Source organism: Onychomys torridus, chromosome 5 (genome assembly GCF_903995425.1).
Source record: "Onychomys torridus chromosome 5, mOncTor1.1, whole genome shotgun sequence".
Classification (NCBI taxonomy): Eukaryota; Metazoa; Chordata; class Mammalia; order Rodentia; family Cricetidae; genus Onychomys; species Onychomys torridus.
The window spans coordinates 40,538,130-40,551,206 of NC_050447.1; the positions used below are offsets into that span (position 1 = coordinate 40,538,130).

At 40.5% G+C, this 13,077-nt stretch overlaps 1 protein-coding gene across 1 annotated transcript in view; it reads left to right on the forward strand.

The window, feature by feature from the left end:
• Positions 1-437: 437 nt before the first annotated feature.
• The window catches only part of Cntnap4 (contactin associated protein family member 4), a 287,263-nt gene continuing 274,623 nt past the window's right edge, over positions 438-13,077 (forward strand). Inside the window, exon 1 of the mRNA XM_036187241.1 lies at positions 438-640. Coding sequence (XP_036043134.1) covers positions 550-640 — 91 coding nt within the window. The 5' untranslated portion in view covers positions 438-549. The remainder of the gene's footprint in view (positions 641-13,077) is intronic.

The following is a 13,077-nucleotide window of genomic DNA, read 5'->3' on the forward strand; positions in this document are numbered from 1 at the left end:
TTCCCCCACCCACAAGGCTGGCAGGGCACAAAACGGGTTAAGGTTTATTGAGAATAGAGAGGAGGGGAGGGAGCCCCGAGGAGGCCGGGAGCAGCGGACAGCACCTCCAGTCCAGCTTCCATCACCTGCAGAGGCTGCGGAGCTCAGAAAGCTGCTAGCTGCTGCTGTGCTTTTAGGAGGAGGGAGGAGGGAGGATGCTGAGGCCAATTTCTAGGACCGCTGCGAGGAGTGGGCGTGGCCTTGGCGGCAGCAGTGTGTAAGCTTGTCAGGACAGATGCTGGTGGCTTTTCAGTGAGGAACCAGCTCTTGGGGGGTGGCGGAGGGAGGGAGGGAGAGAGAGAGAGAGAGAGAGAGAGAGAGAGAAGGGAGGGGGAAGGAGGAGAGAGAGCAGCAGCGCGTGAGAGGAGGGAGGGAGGGAGGGAGGGAGGGGGAAAGAGAGAGCCAGAGAGCTAGAGATACTGAAGACTCAGTCAGTGCTGCTGAAGGACCGCGGAGAACCTGTCTCCAGCGCCCCGAGAGCCACTGGATCTTTTGGGGAGCTCCCAAATTATGAATATGGGATTTGTCACTGGAGCTGTCCTCAAGACGTTACTTCTGTTGTCTACTCAAAACTGGCACAGAGTGGAAGCCGGGAATTCATGTAAGTACACAGCAAATGATTTAAAACTTGCAGGGGGGCTACGCGCAAAACTTTGATTCTGTTGTTTTTATAATTAATCCTTCCAACTGGAATCACTGCGGGGGGGCTAGGCGAAGCACCACAGGAGAATTGTGCAAATAGGACCGGTTCCTCTTGATCTGGTCAAAATATGCAAAATGTTATCTGGACTATTTTTTTTTTTTTTTTAACTAGCAGAATCTCACTCTCCTTGAATATTCATTGAGAATAGTCAACTTCTAGTAGAACATTAAATTAACATCTCAATCAGGGACTAGCCCAGGCACCTCTCTTTAGGTCATTGAATTTCGTGGGGATTACTTGGCGAGCAGGGAAACAACCAGCGGACTTGATATTCTGCTGCATTAGCTGAGATTTCTGAAGTTTGCGATTTAGCAGTAGCTAGCTGGCTGCGTCTCTAAAATGATGCAGGCTAATAACTGAAACAGACTGCAGACTTCACGGGCAGTCAGACCTGGTGCTGGTGGTGGCACAGCTCGGCATTGAAGGGCCCTGTCCTCACGGAGAAGAGCACTCCTGGAGGGGCTCCCAGCCCCACATGTGGCTTAAAGGAAAATGTGAAGGTGGTTTTCCCCTCCCCTCTTAAGCAGTGTTCTCTAGTGGTTGAATTTTCAACTTCAGTGTTCGTGATTGATTGTCTTGGTGCTGAGTTCATTGATTCAAGGAACATTCGTGACAGCCTCGTTGCTTAATGTACGTACATACCACCCCAAATACATCGGCCAACTCTATTACCAGCTCGCCATTGGAGATAGGGAAAGTTTTGAAAGTTTATATTTGGCTTAAATGATCGAAATGGAAGTGTTTTCCCTTTTGCCGTGCATGATTAACAGCTCAGCAAACACAACTTTTTTTTTCTTTCTTTCTCCGATTTTAAAGGCAAGCCTTATGTGCTTTACCTTACAAGAAAGGGTTACAAGGCCTGGGCCGGTACCGGGACCGAGGCCACTGCTATGTTGCCAGGTTGAGGTTTGGGAGGCAAGAAACTGGCGGGTCTCTTTGCCATGGAACCTTCTTTGACTTCGCTGGAGAGTCCTCACGAGGGAAAAACACTGGGAACTCACTTTCTCGAGTCCTAGTCCATCCAGGCTACGAGGCCACCGTGGTGATTCTGTGCTTCCATTTGCAGGAGCTTATTTAATGTCACATTTTATCTGCCACTCTGCAAAGGAGAGAACCCCACTCCTGGGGCTGCACTGTGTTTCCCATTTAATTTTAAACGGGGTGTGTGGGAAGCTCTTTAAGCCAATAAAATGTGCATTGTTCCACCCAGTCAAAACCTTAGGGGTCCTGCGGTGATAGCCTTCGCCTAGCATGTTAGCAAATAAACAAACAAACAAGGACCACAAGAGACCAGACCCCAGGCAAATGAAGTTCTGTGGCAAAGGTGTGATTCCTCCTGAAGCTACAGGAGTTCAGTAAAGAGGGATCACTAGAGGTCACTGTTGCGATGTGAAGCGCATCACAGGCGCCTTTCCCTGGAGAAGGGCAGAGCTTCACCCTGGCCTAACATAGTTTGTCTTTCCAATGCATCCACTGCCTGTGTTTCAGTTTGCAGTATATTAATATGAATCATTGGGTTGTGAGTGGTGAGCGGTTGATGTTTGTCTGCTTACTTGAAACCCGATGCAAAGCGTAGCCAGAAGATCTGCATTAAAGGGTTTTCTTCCATAGTATATCTTCTTAGCCAAGGAAGAGTGAGCAGCTGAGGTTTGAGGAGAGGCCAGGGTCCTTGTCTGCTTGGCTCTGGCTGGGCCTCTCTCACTGGTGCAATTTCAGTGCAATCCATTGGGGTTTGAGTTCTCCACCAAGGCATTGGATAAACTCAGAGAGCCTAGAATTGAAATGACCAGGAATGCTTAAATATTAAAGTTGGAATTCTTGGTTAGCAGACATGCTTAAGAGTTGACTTCTCTTCAAGTGCCCAAATTCAGCATTCAGTGGCTTCAGATAATTAAGGTGACTTTTAGTAATTTCATATTGGTATTTGGATAATGTGATCTGGAAATGTAGATTCAAAAGATTTTATTTCCTAATTTTTATATTAGTCCTCAGTTTTTACATTTTGGAGGTGTCAGGGTTCACTTGTTGCTGGGTGAGAATAGAAAGGTCATTTTTGGAAGACCGAGTATGTATTATGTGTTTAGGAACAAGGATGCAAGTGAGCCAAAGGCAACTAACTACCACAAGCATCTCTGAGTCTTATGAGGCCTCCAATAACTTTTCTGAACCAGATTGTATATTAACAAGAGGTGAATCAATCTTAAATCCCCCAGGTAAAGTCAGGGGGAACTGAATATAAGCAGAAGAAAATTAAAGGCCCCTCTCTTGTCTCTTGGGTGAATGCTAACACCTTTCTTCTTAGTTACAACTGACTCACAAGGAGAGAAATCTGTCATCCACTGAGTCAGCCTTTGGGTAACAATAAGAACATTTGCCTAGGGGACTCTGTAAACCTGGGATTAGCTGAACTCTAATTTGAATATTAATTGATCTAATTAATCAACTGGGAAATTTGCTTTAGAAAGATTCCATGCTAACACAACTGCCCCTGCCTCTCTTTTTCTCATAAGCAGGGGTATGTACTCATACACACACACACACACACACACACACACACACACACACACACACACACACCCTATGTGTAAGTACAAATTACTAACCCTGACTCTGTGACTCTGGTCAGTACCTGTGAATATATTTAAGAAGAAATGTATTGAGTGGGTTGCATTCTTTGCTTCTGGAGTCCCATATGACATTTCCAAGCTGTGAACCAGCACCCAGGTTTTACTTTTTGCCAGGTCAAGATAAGTTCGCTACTACACTGAGCCAATCCTTTGCATGCAAACACAGCGACAGGCATCCTTGCACATGAGTTTGTTCTCCTGGTTCTCTTTGGCTTCTCCATTTCTTTCTAAGAACAATGTGCTATAACAGGGAAGTTATAAACCCAGAATTTCTGAATATGATAGTTTTGGAGGGTTAACACACCACATAAGAAGGATGGGATGTAACCAGTAAGGCTGAGAGAGGTTTTGCATTTGGTTTCATTCTTTTAGATCACACGATGGAGGAAACACTGAGCCCCACTCTGAGAATAATTAACACCCACCAAATAGCTCACTAATGACTTAATTAGAAGTTAGCTTCTGTCCATGTTCTTTTTTTCCTTTAATTGAAGTTAGGGATCTATGTCTGATATCTACCCTGAAGGAAGTACCAAAGAATATGATAAAATCAATACTAAAGAAAGGTAACTGCCTGAGTAGATGATCATTCTTACCAGGTCCAACCCAGCTCCAATTAGACAGATCCTCATTATTAAAATTCAGTTTTATAGTTCTTTCTAAAAGCTTCCTCTTGTTCTCTTCCCTCCTCCAGATGTGCATCTGTAGTAAAGTAATGAAGTATCTAGAATGTGATAACAAAGTTCTGATGGATATGATCCATGACACAGTGCATGAATGGCTGGCCCTTGGAAGTGACTATCAGTGGGTTCTCAGACTCACTGTTCTAGGATCATTTACATTCATCCATTTATTGCATTCTCTCCACTTATCACATTACCTCTGGATCATTTCTGATCTTTTTGCGCATGGTTAACATAGCTTATAAGCCAACATGGAGACCAATCATGACCTCTGTATGACACGTAGGGCTTAATTAAAGCAGTAAATACTGGTGTTGTCTTCTAAAACTGGTTTTGGAATTCGCATGACATAGAAACAATTAGAGTCAGTCTGTATGGCAATGGACCTTTTTTATCCCTTGAAAATAGATCAATGGAATTGTGTAAGTTCATTGGAAAGAGGTTGTAATATTTAGCTCAGAGGTTGGCAGAGTCTGGACTATGAGTCAAATCTGGCCTCATGCCTGTCTTTGTATGGCCTGTGAACTAACAGTGGGGTTTGCATCTTTACCTGAAAGGAAAAAAAAAAGAAAAGAGAATTCTTTGTGGGACAAAATGGCAATGTAAAATTTGAGTTCATATTTATATTAATTGATAAACAAGGTCTTACATCACTAATCATGCAAATAATGAAGGAGCCGCTCATACTGCTGGTAAGTATAACAGGAGGATCCTTCACTTCCATATTTTCTTTATGTTTCTCCTTAGTGACCATTGCTGAGAAACCTCATTTCCAAGATTCTGCAATCTCCCCATTTGTTAGTAAAGTTTCATAGTGTTTTGGTTTCTAAGGGGGGCATTTTTAATCTCAAGTAATTGCATTACTATGTAGTGCTTGATAAAGGCTGTGAGCAATTTCACCTCAGACTTAGGATGAAAATTCCGCTGTTACTTCACATTTTCATGAACATAGAATATTCTATTCTATACAAATCAGAAAAGACTTGAAATTAAATTGATTATGTGAGGTTAACATTCTTGTTGAAGAGTGTTCTTGCTTTGAAAGTAACTCATCAGCTTTCCCAAAATGCTCAAATTGGCAAACTTTCTTGAACAAATTGAAAAATAGATTTTCATTTAAGCACAACCCACTGAGAATTCACAATAATTAAGCAAGTGCTTTCCACCTACTCATGCCAGCATAATTAATTTGTATGTAAATATCTTGTCCATTTGGAATTGTATTTACCTTTGATTTCCAGAAACTGATCATTAGGCTAATTTTATTTATATTACACTATTTACAGCACTTAAAAGAGTAAGTTAAAATGTGATAGGGTATACTATTTTTATTGTAATTTAGAAATAGCTATTTGTTAAAATTTTATTTTATTTTATTTATTTTTATAATTTATCCTTTTTTTTTTCGTTTGAGGGTTTCATGTAGTCCAGGTTTCCTTTGACCTTGCTATGTCTGACCTTCAACTCCTGACTCTCCAGACTCTGCTCCCAAATTCTTGTGTTACAGACATGTGCCACTAAGCCCAGATCATACTTTTTGTTTCGTTTTGTTTATTTTTAGTTTTGAGACTGTGAGTCATTATATAGCCCTGGATGTCCTAGAAGATCATGTAGATCAGGGTGGCCTGGAACTCACAGAGATCCACCTGCCTCTGCCTCTTGAACGCTAGATTAAAGGTGTGAGCCACCACACTGGGCTCTTAATAGTGTTTTTAACAGTTCAGCTTTGATAATTCTGACTTCTCATCAAAGGCCATTCTTTTTTTTTTTTTTTGAGTCCAAGAACATCTTAAGATGTGACCTAGGATGGGTCTTAGTGAGAACTGAGGCAGCTGACTCACAACTGTCTCTTGGACACAGACACTTAGGGATAGTGACCTTGACAGTTCAAAGTGTTGAATGTGGTTTGGCTTTAGAACATCAGTCTGACTTCACAAATGCCCATTTTTCTGCTCAGAATGAAAAATCTCTTTTATCTCAGATCAATCAATACTGGACCATTAATGTTGTCAACTAATGAATCATTTGACCTTTAAATTGCCAGTTATCCCCAGATTAGCCAAGAAATCCTTCACTCTTTATGTTGTTTGTTTGTTTGAGGGGGCAGTCTCAGGTAGTCCATGCTGACTTTGAACTCTGGATCCTCCTGTCTCAAAGAGCTAAGATTACAGACATGTACCACCAGGCCTGTAATCAGTGTCCTTTAAAAAACATCTTTTTCTCTCCTCTGTACTGACTAAGAGTTTGCAGAATACAAACACTAGGAAGATAAGACAACACTTCCACACAAATCCCAAGAATGCATATTCATATTGGTATTATTTTTGCTAAAATAATAAAGGTTTTCATACTTTGATCTGATTTCCCCTATTGCTTATAGCTTATTATTTTCTATTTTTATTGATTCAAACATTTTGCCATCACTGACTTGTTTGATATGTATCTAGAATTATTGCTGTTTTCTTGTTAGTTAGAATGATGGAGAAGGATTAACCCTCACAGAATATGTGTTTCAGATAAGAGCCACTTTGTGAGTTCACCACATTCTTGATGTTGAAGGAGTTTTGCTGTTGTTGTTGGTAGAGTGAGCCCTGACTTCCCAGATGACTAACATTACTGTGTTAGTGGCTCTTCTAGAAGAAATCTTTCAAATACTCTAACAAGCAGTGCTCTAGAACACACCTTGAATTGAAGCACCAGATGCTGCAGTTGGTTGGAGTTTGCTCATCTTAAAGATTTAAAAAAAAAAAAAAAAGCCCAGTGCAATGTGATGGCACACCTGTAATTCCAGCACACAGGATGACAAGGCCGGATGATCATGAATTTCAGTACAGACCCAATTAGATAGTGAGATCCAGTTTGATAAAATCCGAAGGCAGAGGGTGCATTTTAGTGGTAGAACACTCGACTAGCATGCTTACGACCCTAGGGTTCCAGTTCTAGAACTTCCCACTGCCACCACAGAAATGTAAGAAGAGAACAAAAAGCCTTACACTAACTACATAGTGCTGAAAAAGGTGGGGGGGTTAGGATAGTGGAATACTCTGAATTCAAGTAATTTACTCTTGAAATTAACATGGCCAGTCAAAGCTTTTGGGATCTTAAAAGGTTTAAAATGTCTTCAGAAGTAATAGCTTATTTGTAATTCTAAGTTATGATAGATAGCATTTCTAAAAATTTAAAAAATCTTTGTGTGTGTGTGTGTGTGTGTGTGTGTGTGTGTGTGTGTGTGTATGTGTGTGTGAGTTTACATGCACCACATGTGTGCAGGAGCCCTCAGAATCTAGAAGAGTATACTAGATTCTCTGGAATTGGAGTTAGAGGCAACTGTGAGCTGCCATGTGGGTGCTGAGAACTGAACCCACCTATGTCCTCTGCTAGAGTAGCAAGGGCTCTTAACCACCTCTCCAGCTCTTACAGCACATTTAAAAATGAGAATAATGTCAGGTAGGCTGGTGTCATTGGGTTATAGTAATTTGGGGGAGGTGGGAGGCAACTTTGATGTCAGATTTCAGCATTCAAATTTCTTCAGTGAGCTCCAAGACTATAGTCTGAGTTTGGATTTCAATCAAATGTTTCTGTCTTTACACATGCATGTTTACAGCTCTATGACTTTCATGGCTGGCCTTTTTTTTCCCCCCCTGGAGCTGAGGACCGAACCCAGGGCCTTGCGCTTGCTAGGCAAGCGCTCTACCACTGAGCTAAATCCCCAACCAGCCTTTTTGGTTTTAATCTATAGTTGGGGTACCCCAATATGCCAGCAAGTTGTTCCAAGGGTCTGGTGTTGATAAAGACCCAAATCTGCTATTACTGTACAAGAAAGGTGCTTTTGTCCTCAATCAGCTTTCAAAAGGTGGAGTTTTTATAGAAATGTCTTATACAAAGGCATTCACATACATGGCATTTAAAACTACAGGTTGAGAAATGATGGCATGTGTGCACATTGAGTGCATTTCTCATGACCTTCTTAGCTTTGTGTGGTGATTGGAAAGAGAGTATATGTTAGGCTTTTGGTCCCTTTCCAATGGAATTTTTTTTTTTGTCATGGTTCATGGAAAAGCAGTACTTTGACAATAAAATTGGGGAAATCTCATAACAGGATGTAAAAATGAGCCTGTTTATGTTACAGTTAATGAGTCATTCCAATGTAATAATTGGAAAAGTGAGTGAAGCCTGCAAAACATTTGACATTTTAAGTAGTTCAAAATTAGTAACTATAAAATTTTTTAATGCATAATTATTTAATAGTGATGGGATTTATCTAGAAGGGTTTTAAATCACAAAAGAAAAAATGGCATAATATGTATCATATCTATAGCTCTAATTACTTTTTTTTAAGTAAGTTCCTCTCATTAGCAATTGTCTGTAATAAAACATTATGTGCTTCTAAATTACAAAACATATTTGTTTTCATGACCACCCCCCCACTGGCTATTATGGTGCTTAAAATGGGACCATAGGTTGATACTAGTCTAGAAGTAATGTAAATATATAAATTCACTTGTCTCCCTAAAATACATTTATTGTGTAATTGCTAGATGAACTGTTATTTTATTACTTGACTTAGCAGTTGCAACCTACAAAGATTGATTTTGAATGTTGTCTGAATAACAACTATACCAATGAACTCTTAAGAACTGGTTCTGAGCCAGGGCTTGGTAGGTTCCTGGGTGAATTAAACAGACATTGAGCCTTTGGGCTCATGACAGAGGTCCTACCATCTTCCTGTTAGTATAAACCAATACCTACCAGGACAATAGAGGGAGTCTTGCAGAATTTGGGAAAATTAAATTTCTAGGTTAATAGCTTTGCTTTAAAATATTGCATATCCATGTATATACCCCCTATGTGTGTGTGTATAGACATATATACATGTATATATGTCTACACACAAGTATATGATCCTTAAGATTTGTCATTTAAAAACTGTTGATCATAAGGAGACAAGGAAAAAGAAAGGCATTAATTTGAAAAACAGTCTTTAAGGGATTTGAGTTACTGAGATAAAATTATCAAGTGTGTGTGTGTGTGTGTGTGTGTGTGTGTGTGTGTGTGTGTGTGTGTTTGCTCATTGAAGGCACTTAGGAAGGGATTAAGGATGGGGATTTCAGGACATACCCATTACCCATAGGGGGTACTTTTTGAATTAAGTTGTGTTAGGACACAGAAGAAAGTGTGTTTCACTTGCTGTCCACACTGCAGTCATCTCTAATATGGTTGTAAAACAGTGTGTGGAGATAAATATTTTACCCTGATGTGAACACTGTCCAATATGTATATGTATTAAAATATATGCTACCCTATGAATATATACAATTTCCTTGTTGTATTGAAAAGAAACCAATCACCACTGCCCTGGTGAGTGTTAGAGTCTGCTTGACTTGGCCTAGAATCATCTGGAAAGAGTTTTAATTGAGTAGTTGTCACTATCAGGTTGGTCCATGGGCATATCTTGAGGGATTGCCTTGATTATTGATTGGTATAGGAGGGTTCAGCCCACTATGAGTGGCACCAGGCTATATGGGAAGGTAGTCATGGGCTGATTAAGAAACTATGAGCCTGAGAAAGGAAGCAAACAGTGCTCCTCCATGGTTACTGCCTGCCAGTTCTTGTTTGAGTTTCTGCCCTGACTTCCCTAGATGATAGACTGGGATCAGGAAGTATAAGCTGAATAAATTCTTTCTTCCCCAAAGTTGTTTTTGTTCAGAGTGTTGTATCACAGCAACAGAAAATAAACCAGAACAAGACCCAACAGCCAACGGAAAAACTGTGTAGGATTAAAATTGAGCAAAATAAGCTGCCTATGGTGGTGCCCTTGGGGGCTGAGGCAGGAGGACTACAAGTTTGAGATCAGCCTTTGCCATATAGCAAGTTCAGAGTTCAAGGTCAGCTTGGGAAGTATGGTCTCTAGCTCAACAGAGAGAGAGAGAGAGAGAGAGAGAGAGAGAGAGAGAGAGAGAGAGAGAGAGAGAGAACATAAAGTTGGGATGAGGTGCTGGTGGTAGTCTGGGATCAGTTGGAAGTGGGCAATTGGAGTAGATAGGATCAAAGAAGCACTTTGTATACATGTATGAAATTCTCAGAGAAGAAATAAAGATATTATATTAAAAAGCCAAAAGACAATAAAGCATAATAAAACATTCACAAACATCTTTGGAGATCCTATTTAAATTTACCCTGAACATAGACAACTCTATTTTTCTTTGTAATTTCAAACTCTATTATTTTGTAGAATGTGGTATGGTTTTCCTAATATTTGACTCAACTTTCTATCAGTCCCTAAATTCTAGTTTTTGTCAATATGACATAGAGGGTGAAAAAAAAATGGCAGGAGAGTTTCTGGTGTTACAGCCACGGGGCAAATTGAAGCATAATTTAGCTCTCAAAGACAGTAGAGTGGAGGGATGCTGGTACCCAGAGCAGGACGTTTCAGAGTTTAGCATTTGTCACATCATTCAGTTTTATCTCTCAATTTGGGCTGATTTTAAACAAAAAGAGTCTATCTCCAAGGCAGAAAGCTGCATGGATGCTCACTGATCTTCATAGTTAAGGATTTATAATACATATTTACATTTGCCATGTTTTAGATGTTTAGGACTTAATTAAAAGAACATTGCTAAAATAAAAGCAATTCTGTCTAAATTGGTGGCGAGGGAATTCTGTGCGAGGTTATAAAGCTGCTCAATTAGGCGCTTTTGTGGCACAGCGTGTATGATTCCAGGCTTGTTTGAACTGTTGTGCTTTTGTGTGTAGGCTATTTTGCCATCCTGTTAAGAAAACATGATGCATGTCTAAAATGTCATGATTGCTACATCTCAAATATCACAAAGTGTATAATCTTTCCTTTAAACCACTACTACCAAAAAAAAAAGCACCCCTCAAAAAACAACAACAACAATAACAACAAACACCAGATAATTCAGAAAAAGAGTTTAAGGAAAGCAAAGAGCAAACATGGAAGATAACACTTGGTTTTCTAAGCCTACAGCATCCTTCATCACCAAATGGAACAAGAAAACATAAATGATTTCCTAATCGAATATAGTATCTATTGAAGAGGGGGAAAGAAGTGGGTTCATAAAAATTGAGTGTAGAGTATTAAGGTACTAAAAGTAAAACTTTACCCATAATGATTTGCTCTGTTTAAAATGTGAAACTGAGATTAAATTCATTTTCTGTTAAACTGGTCCTCCTTGTGAAATGACCATATTTGGGTTTTTTTGTTTTTGTTTTTTGAGGGGGTGGGGAAGTCCTTGCCCATGGAATGGCTTTCTTTTTTTTTTTTTAAGGTAGATGTGTATTATTGCAACATAAACCAGATTAGTGAGAAGACAATGTATGTATTGTCATTAATCACCAGAACATTCTCCAGAGATGATGCCAGGAAGTTCTCTGTTCCTCTGAGTTAGCAGAATCGAGCCTCCTGTGATCATGTTCCTCTTTCATTTTCCTGGATATAAGGGCGATCTGGCTGTGACATCTGTCATGTTTAGCGATTGCCAGGACTGACTTGGCTGATCTGGCTGGTGCGGCAGCTGTCCCCTCTTCCTTCCTCATGCCCCACCCCAAGCACCCCCACTTCATCCATTCCTTATTAGGCAATATTTTAAAATATTACATAATATCGTCTTTTAGGTAAGCCTGACAAAACATGTCCACATATTTGATCCATGTTAAAGCGTTCAGTTTTGGAGAAGAACAAGTCCTGCTTTCTGGCCATCTTCCACTGCAGCTAGGAGGTTGCTTCAATGTTCAGACCAAAGTTTACCAGCACGGTAGCCTATGTGCTGCACAGGAGCCTCCTGTCTTCCTGCTCTTGCCTCTGTTTACTGCTCTTTCTTTCCCCCAATCCTGCTGCCAGCGTGTGCCCTCTGCCTTCCCTATTTTAGTCCTCACTCCGTGGTTGTCTTTACTTTGGTATTTCCCCCAGAATCTCATCCCACAAATACTTCTGGAAAATTTCTTGAATGTTATTTGACTTTTTATTATTTGGGAGGGGACACACACGCCACAGCATGAGTTTGGACGTCAGAGGAAAATTTTGTGGGGTTGGTTCTCTTCTCCTAATTTTAAGTGAGTTCTGGGGATGATCATTTCAGGTGGGCAGGCTTGCACAGGAAGTGCCTTTACTAGCTGAGCCAACCTACTGGACTCTGGAAAAGTTCTTTTCCTCTATTTACAGTGTGTGTGTGTGTGTGTGTGTGTGTGTGTGTGTGTGTGTGTATGGGTATGTATGTGTGAATATGTGTATGTGTGGTGCATGTGTGTGTGTATAGGTATGTACATGTGAATATGTGTGGTGCATGTGTATGTGTATGGGTATGTACATGTGAGTATGTGTGTGTATGAGTATGTATGTGTGAATATGTATGTGCATGTGTGTGTGTATGGGTAGGTATGTGTGAATATGTGTATGTGTGATGCATGTGTATAGGTGCGTATTTTGCATTTGTGTGCTGCACTGCTTACATTTCCCTTGGAGGCTGATTTTGGAACTTACCCTCCATTGCTCTTGTACCACATTCATTGAGGTAGAATCTCTAAATCAACAGAGATCTTGGTATGTTTAGTCTCAGTTACCAGGGTACTCTGGAGATCCATGTCTCCACCTTCTGAGGCTGGATTAGAGGCAGGCTGCTGTGTCCATCTGGCATTTACATGGATTTCTGGATATATGAACTTTGGCCCTAGGCTTATGTGTCAAGAACTTAAGCACTGAGCAATTGCTGCAGCCCTGGAGATCTCTTTAAAATCAATTTCATCCCCTTCCTCTGTGGGATCTTCCCTGAGCAAACTGCCTCAACTGTCATCAGTTCCTGGCAGGAATGTGCTCTCATTCGAGTGCTGGCCTGGTCTGAGCAGGAAAGCTGGTATTGAGGACAGGCTTATTTATAAAACTGTAAAATCTCTGAAAAGTGAAGATATTGCTTTGGTAATGTTTGTAAGCACACTAATACAGTACCTGGGCTGAAGAGAGTTCCCAGTAAATGTGGGAAAAAATTCATGCATGGCTTGTAATCTATTT